The sequence below is a fragment of the Beta vulgaris genome, chromosome 3 (genome assembly GCF_026745355.1).
Source record: "Beta vulgaris subsp. vulgaris cultivar EL10 chromosome 3, EL10.2, whole genome shotgun sequence".
Classification (NCBI taxonomy): domain Eukaryota; kingdom Viridiplantae; phylum Streptophyta; class Magnoliopsida; order Caryophyllales; family Amaranthaceae; genus Beta; species Beta vulgaris.
In genome coordinates, this window is record NC_079204.1 from 33,859,129 (window position 1) to 33,870,042 (window position 10,914).

At 38.4% G+C, this 10,914-nt stretch overlaps 1 protein-coding gene across 1 annotated transcript; it reads left to right on the forward strand.

Annotated features, from left to right (window-relative positions):
* Positions 1-221: 221 nt before the first annotated feature.
* On the forward strand, positions 222-10,607 carry LOC104884930 (laccase-15). Its single transcript, XM_010669633.4, has 7 exons — positions 222-750; positions 2,024-7,438; positions 7,634-7,785; positions 7,889-8,133; positions 8,237-8,365; positions 9,015-9,965; positions 10,212-10,607. Exons 2-7 carry the CDS (start codon positions 7,343-7,345, stop codon positions 10,340-10,342), a joined length of 1,704 nt encoding a protein of 567 aa, XP_010667935.2. The 5' UTR covers positions 222-750; positions 2,024-7,342; the 3' UTR covers positions 10,343-10,607.
* The last annotated feature ends 307 nt before the right edge of the window (positions 10,608-10,914 follow it).

Here is a 10,914-nt window from a genome sequence, read left to right on the forward strand (position 1 = left end):
TTATTTGAGTTGTGGAGTATTATTTTTATTTGTCGTGTTGTGATATATTTATTTATTTAATTTTATGAACTCATTAATATTTTATATTTTTGAATTTTTGTGCAATTAGTTGAGCGGTATTTCGCAAATTAGAAAATTAATGTCGATTATGTTTCTTTCTCATTTGTCGATTATTTTTTTAGAAGATCAATTCTCATGTTCCCTTCCCTTCGTCCGTCAAATTGGCAAGCAAAACCCCAAATAGAAAGAACCTAAACCCTTTTCTTTTCTCTCTCCCGTAGCACTCTCAACCAAACCCCAAAGAAACCCTATTAGACCCCAAACCCCTTTCTCTCTCTCGGTGCCCTGCTTTCCTCTCAAACTCTCACCCCCCAATCTATCGTTGTTACCCTGCAGCTCGTCGGAGCTCTCGCATGGCCGCCGGCCTGTTCTTCCCCTTCTCCGTACTTGTTCGTTGCTGGGCTGCCAGGGTCAGGTGCTAGTCTTCTCTCTACTTCTTGTCGTGCTGCCGGCGTTATTGCCACCTAACCGCGTCGTGGTGGTCTCTCTTCTTCTCGCATGCTGATGTTGTTGTATCGTTTCTGCTTTGGGCGCGGGTGCTGCGGTGATAGGTCGTCGTTGTTGTTGTTGTTAGTTGTTGTTGTGTCGTTGCTGCTGGGTTCTTGTTTGTTGTTGTCCCGTTATTTCCCCTCTGGATTTCTGATGGTACTGCGTGTGGGTGGTGCCGCCCTAAGCCGATGCTACTGATAGGTGGTGTTCTTATCTTATTTTTCCTCTTGTGTTGTTGTTGAATTGTAATTGTAATTGTGATTGTTGTTGTTATTGTTGGTTCACAATTGTTATTGTTAGAGTTGCCATAGTCTAATGAGTTTAGTATAGTTTGTCATTAATTGTAAGTAATAGTAATATGTTGATGTGTGTATTCGCCAAATTAGGTCCTCACTGGTTTAATTGAGTTCATTAATTAAGTTTGGTTGATTCAGTTCAATTATTTAGAGTTATAATTATGAGGTGAGGATTAAGGAAATTAGAATGTTAAAGGTGGGTAATTTGTAAATTGGGAATTGGTTATGATCATGTTTTTTAGTTTAGATTCGTTTAAGATTGGTTATTGATTACGTTATTGTTATGAAGTGATTTTTGGAGGATGATTTTGGAGTAGAATATCATTTGGAGTTATGAATTGAATGAAATTGTGTTGTTAGAATTGGAATGCGTTTAGGTAACATTTATGTTCAGTAAAATGTATTACTTATGGCCATGTGTGTGAATCTCTCTGTTATGTTTTCGTAAATATTTCCGTACTATGTCCATAGTTATAGATGTGCTGATTGTGGAAACATTACTGGATAATCTAAATACGCAATTGAAAATAGAAAGTGGACAAGGTATAGGTCGAGGATGGTTACTCTTTGGACTTGATATGGTCGGTTACGTTTCATAACGAACCTTGGGGGTAGTATTGATGTGCTCCATAACGAACGTTGGAGGCAACGTTTGTCCAAATCCTATACTTGCCATTGACGGCCCGTTTGGTAGTTGGTCATAAATGGTGGTAATGGGAATGAATTTGTGTGTAAATTTGTGAAAAATATCATTGTCCATTATCATGGTAATGCTAATTTATCCTAAAGTGTCCACTTTCCTTCTTGAATTTTCATTCCCATCCAATACCACTTTGTAGGGTGGTAATGAGTGGTAATGAAAATTGCTTCCCCTTGGAGACAAAAACACAAGTTTAGGGGTGAGATTGCTTGTCCATGGAGAAAAAATGCCTCCCCATGGAGATTTCACGGGTGCTTCCCTAATAAAATTACACTTAAAATTCATTCCCATTACCGCAATTTATTAACGACTACCAAACGGGCCGTGATTTGTTTAAGAGAATGAGCTATGCCAGCGTTTTAACGGAAAGAAATGGTTTGATAAATAAAATGTTTATAAAGGGCTGAAGTAAGGTTACGAGTTTTTTCCACTCATTTTGGAATTTTGTTTATTTTGTATTTCTTCCCTGAATTTGCAGGTTGTGGATTCAGAGCTCGAAATTGGAAGTGGAGAAAGATAAAGATGTTTTGTGAATTAATGATTGAGTTTGTATTTTAGATAGCTTATTTGAGAATAGTTATTTATATACCGTTGTATATAATATTTGGGAATATTAGTCGAGATATTGGTGTAATTAAGGTGATATTTCCGCTGTTAGTTAATTTAATTAAGAGTTAATTGTTGTTTATGGTTGTTGAGTGTCTTGTGGTTGTCGAGTGTGTTCCATTAGCAGCTCGAAACAGTGGGCTATGACACTTAACCTTGTTGGGATTGACATCAATTCGCCTTTCGCTAACCAGGATACCAAGAATTTGCCGAACTTGATGCCAAATACGCACAACTTGGGATTCAAATTCATCTAGAAACGCCTCAACGTTTCAAATGTTTCTTGCAGGTCTTCCTACTGTTCTTTCTCAGTTTTGCTTTTCACTATAGAGTCATCAACATACACCTCTCCACGTTTCTCCCCTTTTGAGCATCAAATACTTTGTAACCAACTTCTGATATGTCGCCCCTGCATTCTTCAACCCAAAAGGCATGATTTTATAGCAGAAGACATTGGCATTCGCAACAAATGTCGTCTTCTTTCTATCTCCCTTGAACAAACTTATTTGGACATATCCTGAGTAGGCGTCCATGAAGCTCAGCATGGCATTGCCTCTGGTAGAGTCGACAATCTTATCAATCATTGGCAGGGTAAAAATCTTTCGGATAAGCTTTGATGAGATTAGTAAAGTCAAAACACATTCTCCACTGCCCACTTGATTTATTTGCCATGACGACATCGGCAAGCCATGACGGGTAACTCTGCGTTGGTTATCTTCTTTTTGTCGGGGATGTTCAAGCTACAGATTCTTTTGTCGGTGTCCCTGTCAAGATTTTCTTCCGCTTTTCTTTTATGATTTATACCCTTCATCATAGTGTGATAACAAGATATTGCCGACTCTAGGTTGCCCTTTAATCTTTCCAGCTGTCTGACATTGGACATGTACACTATTGTCAAGTGGAATGTTGATACCACCGCTTGTGCATAATGAATTAGGGGACATCTGATGATGGCGTTGAAAGTTGCCGGGACATTGACCACCAAGAATTCAATCATTAAGTCCCCGCTTTCTCGTCATGACCAATCTTCACCAATAGCTTTATAGCTCATTTTGGTATGACGGGAGCTCCAGTAAACCCATTACACGATAACTAACTCCCTTCAAGTGCTCAAGACCGATACTCATCTTGTTAAAAGCAGTCATGAACAAGATGTTGGCGGAACTGCCGCCACCTACCAATACCCTATGAATGGCACAATTTGCGACATTCAAGGTGATGACCAGAGGGTCATCATGTGGGAAGATAAAGCCTTCCGAGTCTTTCTTAGTGAATGTAACTCTTGACATAGTTGGTGGCTCTGGCCATCGATGTGTCACATGCAGATTGACTTGATGACAGTTCCTTCGAAGACGCTTTAGCTCTGCGGGTTGTCCCACCATTCATAGGTCTGCCAACGACTATGACATGAATGATCGTCAACCTATCTCGTACCGGGGTGTTTCGATGGGATTCCTCGACATGACTCTGATACTGCCAGCCAGAATCATGTCAGCTAGCCTCTTACCTTGACTTGTACAGAGTGAAATACCCTCTTCTGATCAAGTCCTCCAAATTGTTTTTCAGATCTTTGTAATCTTTAGTAATGTAGCTGTGATCTTTGTGAAAATCACACCACCTGTTCCTGTCTCGGCCTTTATGGAACATTGTTCTGGGACGTTGCCACTTGTCGTCATCCTTATGCATGGCGAAAATATGTGCCCTGATCTTAGTTAATGGTGTGTAACATTCAAATTTCTCCTTCTTTTCTTTTCCCTTGGAAATACTAGTGTGGGCAATTCCTTCTAATCCTCCTTCTTGCCTTGACCTCCTCGCTTTTCCTCCTTGGCAATTTCAGGGTCTCGCCGCCTCTCCTTATATTCGAGGCTCGGTCAAACTCTTCACTCTTGATGAACTCATTGGCTTTCCTAATACTGCCGCCAAGGTTTTTAAGCTCTTTGTCCCCAAATAGCTCCTAACATCTCCATCTTTCAGTCCCGACATCAGAGCTAAGATGGCAACCTCTTGCTGCAAATTTGGTATTGTAACCCTTTCTCAATTAAACCTCCCCAATAAGTTTATAAGGCTTTCAATCTCGCCTTGCTTTAGGACCATGAGCTCTCCTGTGGTTCTTTCCTGTCTTTAGTTGTTGACAAATTATTTCTGTAACTCGACCGACAATTGGTAGAAATCAGTGATGGATGTCGGAGGCAGGCTTCAAAACTTTGCACCCGATGGCATTTGACTGACAGATGCATATGCCCCTCATATGCCGACAAGTGGTCCACTGGGTCTGTTGTGTCGTCACATTTGCGCGACGGTATCTTGATGCGTCGCATGGGCTCCTCATAATCTCTTTGATGAAAGGTGAGCCTCTAAGTTTAATGGGAGGATGTTACCGTCTTCAGTAAGTGTTGAATGTCCTACCATGCTGGCTAGTGTTACCCCTTGATTCTCTCACAATACTCTCTCTATCATCATAAACAGGCTCCGTGTACATGTCGGTATCACCATCTTAGCTCCGTCTGTAGAGTTTCTTCATCATAACCTACTTCCGCCATCTCCCTCTCCAGTCGACGTCCATCTTGAAAAAAAAGGCTTTGTTCTCAAAAGGTTGTCGTCCCGGTCGCAACCAATGACTCTTATAGGTCGCTTACTTGGTGAACTATTAAGCTGATTGTCGGATGTTACGATATCAAGTACCGATCTGGCAGCTTGGATCTGCTCTGGAGTGAAGTGTGCAATGCCAGAGGATGGTGTTCTTGGGTTCGGACCGGTTGGGGTTATGGTATCCGACTCAGGGGACCCGAGATCTTCATCTTCCACATAAACAGGGTCAGGATCATTGATAGGGCCGCTATACTTGGTTGAGACAGGTTTGCCGTCTGGATCGACGTTGCCGGTAGTAATGGGGTCCATCCCCTCTTTCTAGAGCCAATTGTTCCGGGTGTGAAACAGTGGACGTCATGTGTTGACGGCTGTCAGAGGGATGGTGGAGCTTGACAACGTTGGGAATCCCGGTGTTGACTTGATGGTACAACTGCACATGGAACAAGGATGACTATTCTCCCGGGTTTGCTGAGAAAACCCACTCCGATGCCTAAGTAAGATAGGGTTCGACAAACACGTGTACAGATAAAGTAGGTAGGGTCAGAATTAAATGTACCTTGGGAACAGGTGGTGGTCTATCTATAGCTAGTGAAAATTAGGTCGGTTTCCCGAAATAGGAACTTCTTCGTACATGTGTACGTCATAATCTTTGTCCATACACGTAGTATTGGTAAGCGAACGTGCTCTAACAAAAGTTTATGTCATGAACACAATACATGATTAGCTTATGTGGTGGTCGGCAAACATAACTTTGTCTGTCCCTATAATCATGACCACGAGACCATTACTGACGTGAGTTTTCCTGGTCGTCATGTAGATAACGACCGGTAGGTATCGATGATCGGCATATAGATGACGGTCACAAATTAAGGGATTATATATCTCGTACACCAACTTCACTACATTAATCAAATGTATCAAATCATATGTTGGAGGTCTATTTACGTCATTGTTGTGTAATCGGAGTACTCTACTCTCAATAAGCAATTTTAAAATACTAACTTTTGAGTTCACTCATGGTACACCCGGGTGTACCATGAGCATGGTACACCCAAGGGTATTTTTGTAATAAATTAGAACTTCAGGTGTTCATTTGACACCAAATTTGCTCATATGGCATTTTGCTCATTTACTGATTTTGCTCATTTTGTAATAAAAGTGTTTGCTGATTTTCTTAAATAGTAGAAATGTTTGCTCATTTGCTCATTTGTTTATTTTGCTCATTCACTCATTTTGCTCATTTGGAGAAAATAGTCTTGGGTGTACTATAAATATTCTCCTAACTAGTTAATTAAAGATATTAGGATGATTGTATAAGTTGTGAATTGCCTCGTTTATAGCCTTGTTGAAAGAGCCTTGTTGAAAGCTTGAAGGTCTCTCATGCCTAAACCACCCTCCTTCAATTTTTAATAGCCACCAAGCTAGCTTTCTCTCTTCATTCTTTTGTCCCCTCAAGAAATTACGACAAATTCTTTTCATTTTATATAGTATACTTAATGGAAGGATAAAGCATTGCATAGCATATGTCGGAACTACCTAGGCAATTGATTTTATGAGCACCTCTCTTTGAGATTGAGATAAATAATTCTCCTTCCATCCTTTTAGCTTTTTCCAAATCCGTTCCAGAATTGATTAAAAAACCTTTTTTTTTTAACTCTCAAGATAAGTTGGAAGCCGTAGGTATTTATTGTGTCCTTCTACAGGTTAACTTTATCGGAAGGATTTCTTTCTTATCTGGCTCAGACATTTTCATATTCAGTTTCTGACTACTTCCAACATTTTAATTGCACTATTCATGCACTTATGAAAAATTTGTGAATATTATACAATACAAATTTTAGCATATAATGTGTTGTTGAAGTTTTTTACAAGATTTTAACTTCTCTAATTTTCACTAGTATATATTTTGCTTGTGTTTCTTCTCATTTTTACATAACTATCTGTTTCAATCCATGTTTTCAAATCATCATTATGGGTGTTCTTGGATCTTTTGTACTTCACTAACATAATAATTCTTGTTATTGATTATATATTAGATGTTAGTATCTTTCACAATCTTCCAAACTATTCCAATTTCCAACAACGGGTTTATGAAATATGATGTTCGTTAAACGCACTACTTATAGCAAACTACATAATCTGTATTTATAAGTAGCTAGCTGTACCAAGACTTTTGGGGCTTCTGGTATATTTCTTCTTTTGTTGATGGCTATTCATCCGAAATATTAGGATATAATGATAATGATGACAATGACCCTCGTTAATGAGTAACTAGTATTTGAAATCCCTTTATTGCCACTAATGTCATATTAGTTGGACGGCCATTGTGGAAATTAAGAGCTTGGGAAACATAAACAGAGAAATGATAACAAAACGCATATATATTTAGATAAAGAACAAAAAAGGCAGAGGCCAATCTCACCTTTCCCTTAATCCCCCTGTTTAGGTAATCCTCGTTTCGTGTTAAATTACTTGTATTAAAGATCGAATAACAATGGACTAATAAGGTTATACCCACTACGGGTCTATAAAGTTCCCTTCATCTAAATAAGTACCTGAAGAAACCATAAGCAGTTTGATGTTAACTTAGATAAAAAAAGAAATGCACACAAAAATGATGTATTCGCTACTGTTTTCTCTGGGGTTGATTCTCATTCAAGGTGCCATAGAATCGCAGGCATTGGCATATCGTTTTGAAGTAAGTATCAAAAATTTTGGGCTGAATCTGTCAGTTTTCTGAAACTCAAAGTTCACTGTTCTGCAGTTGTACTCTTTTTCGATTTCTGTATGTACATGTCTGCTACAATAATAAGTAATAAAATGCAGTTCCTATAGAATAAACAATTAGCAAAACAAAATCAACAACTCTATGATTCTTGCATTTTGGATATAGGTGAAAGAAGCAATCTACACTAGACTCTGCGGAACAAAGTCTATTCTGACAGTTAATGGACAATTTCCAGGACCAACGATCTATGCACGCAAAGGAGACATAGTTATAGTCAAAGTTGTCAACATAAGCAAATATAACATCACAATTCACTGGTAAGATAGTTTTTATATTAATCTGTTTATATTAGTTTATTTATAATTACTATGATAGCAGGACAAGAGAAGTAAAAGGACATGATAGCTGTTCCTTTTGCAGGCATGGAGTGAAACAACCAAGAAACCCGTGGTCTGATGGACCTGAGTACATAACTCAGTGTCCAATCAAACCAGGTGGGGTATTTACACAAACTGTGATCTTGTCAGAGGAAGAAGGAACTATTTGGTGGCATGCTCATAGCGATTGGGCAAGAGCAACCGTGCATGGTGCTTTTATAATCTATCCGAAACATGGGACTAATTATCCTTTTCAAAAGCCTGATTTTGAAGTGCCCATCATATTAGGTACCGATATATTATACTCGATATAATCTTCTTTCAATTCTCAGGTTGGGGATCTTGATATCTTATTAATTATTATCAATGTACATGATGTTTTAATTATCAGGAGAATGGTGGAAAAGGGACATTGTTGAAGTTTATAAGGAATTTCGTGCCACTGGAGGAGAACCAAATGTCTCCGATGCTTTTATCATAAATGGTCAACCTGGTGATTTATATCCATGCTCTAGTGGAGGTCTGCCTTTTTATTTTTCTTGCTGATTTGTACATTTTCTTTACATTCTTGTCTGAGAACTGAAGTGCACTGAAACACTATAATTTTGAGTGTAACAAATGACTGATCTTGTGCCTCAACCAATTTTCTTTAAATAATTGCCTAAAATCTAATTGTTAAAAAGTAAAACATATGAAATGGGACAAAATGTTTTAGAAGTTTGGAATTCAGTTTTATCATATCATCATATTGATCCAACAGAATAACAGATATATTCTCTAACCAGCCTGTGCTGTTAGATAAGGCAAGAATTTAACAGAACTTTATGTTTTTCCATCAGATATTCTCTAACAACCAACGTGCGCGGTCAGATAAGGCAACAATTTAGCAGAACTTTATGTTAAAAACATTCCGCATACCCATGGGCCATGGCACATGAATTAGGTGATGGTTTTTTGTCATGTATTTCAGCCGTGGGGGAGAATTATTTCTGTTCAATAACCCTCGAAATAAATTTATGAAATAAATATGCATCTGCAAATCAAAACCAACAAAATTCAATAATACTTTGACAGTCATCTTTGTACTTGATACCATGTGATTGATGCAAAATTTGTTATTTGTTTCTCGAACATATTCCTCGTGCCAATATTTTTTCTTTATATGGCAGATACATTCAAGCTTCAAGTGCATAATGGAGCAACCATTTTACTTCGCATAATTAATGCAGCATTGAATCATGTTCTCTTCTTGGCTATTTCAAACCATCCAACAATAATAGTTGGCACAGATGGAAGCTATACTAAGCCCCTAACGAGAGACTACATTTCTATCGGCCCTGGTCAAACCATTGATGCTCTACTCGAAGCTAACCAATTCCCAGGTCGGTATTATATTGCTGCTAGAGCATACTCAAGTGGTGTTAATGTTAGTTATGATAACACCACAACCACAGCTATTTTAGAGTATGATGCAGCTTACAACAATGCGTCTTTGTCCCCATCCTTGCCTCGTCTTCCCTATTATAATGACACCAAAGCGTCTTATTCCTTCACAAGTAGCTTACGAAGCTTAGCTAGTAAAGACCATCCTGTTAAAGTTCCCTTAAAGGTAAACCACCGAATATTCTCCACTATTTCGGTTAACTTGTTACCTTGCCCTGTCAACCGTACATGTGAGGGCCCAAACGGTAGTATATTTGCTGCAAGCATGAACAATATAAGCTTTGTTCTTCCCAATATTGATGTGCTAGAGGCCTATTATTACCATATCAAAGGCGTGTATGGCAAACGATTCCCAAGATATCCTCATGCGCCCTTTGATTTTACTGCCGAGTATCAAGATTTGCGTCTTGAAGTAGCGAAATTGAGCACCCAGGTGAGGGTGTTTAAGTATAATTCCACAGTTGAGATAATCTTGCAGGGCACCAATTTAGTTTCTGGACTAGATCATCCTATGCATCTTCATGGACAAAGCTTTTACGTTGTTGGTTCTGGATTTGGAAATTTCGACAAACACAAGGACCCAAAGCACTATAACTTGGTGGATCCTCCTCTGCAAAACACAGTGGTTGTGCCGAAAAATGGTTGGACCACCATCAGATTCAAAGCTCACAACCCTGGTAAGGTCCACTGTCTCTTTCCTTTCAACTTCCCATCTTAAATTCTATCAACTTTTTCTATTCAGATTTCGCAAATACATCGCAAACTGCTATATCCAGATTTGGGTTTACGTATATTATGAACATTTTGCATGCTTTTGGTCCAAAATACATTGCAGTTGGGTAGTCTAGATGAAATGAAAAGTGCTATTAATACAAAATTATGTTCCATTCTGAAATGGCTTTTGATCTCTAATGTTTTTTCAGGAGTTTGGTATATGCACTGTCATTTTGAGCGCCATCTTACATGGGGTATGATGACTACTTTCATAGTGAAAGATGGTAAAGACCTGAAATCACGAATGCTGCCTCCACCATCTGACATGCCACCCTGTTGAAAATGCGGGTGGCGAGACAGCTTCTTTGTTTAATTGGCAGGTTTGATAAAATTAGAAGACATGGTCCAAACGTCTGCTTACTTCTTTAGATTTCTAAAAATTGTGTTTTGCTTGTGCACTACTTTCTTGCAACTGGCATAACTTATTTGTTGTTCGTGAGGATGAAGCTAATGTCATGTCACTTAGATTATTATTTGTAATGACTTTGAGAAGATTACATTGCTCGCCAGATAGCATCATATAGAGATGTCTTGGCTCCCTCTCAGTTACACAGATGAGTAGCTTAATTACTAATGGTTTTAATAATATTTTGAGAACCTTTTTTTGCTGATATGGGCTTATTTATTTGAGAAAAGATATACCCTTCTGTTTTAACAGATGTAACATTTGACTTTTTACACCTGTCGAAACACAATCTTTGACCCACAATAGCTCAAGTTATATAGATGTAAAAATGGTAAGAAATACCTACTTGGAAAATGTATAATTCCTCCGTTCTGTTTTAAATGGAGAATTGGGTTAAATGACACTATTTGTTGATCAATTTTGACTCTAATTTATTGCCATCATAT

Excerpts from the sequence above, each read along its gene's own strand:
- LOC104884930 (XM_010669633.4), top strand. The coding sequence starts at position 7,343 with ATGCACACAAAAATGATGTATTCGCTACTGTTTTCTCTGGGGTTGATT. Across the intron at positions 7,439-7,633 it reads CATTGGCATATCGTTTTGAA|GTGAAAGAAGCAATCTACAC; the intron begins GTAAGTATCAAA and ends TTTTGGATATAG. Across the intron at positions 7,786-7,888 it reads TATAACATCACAATTCACTG|GCATGGAGTGAAACAACCAA; the intron begins GTAAGATAGTTT and ends TTCCTTTTGCAG.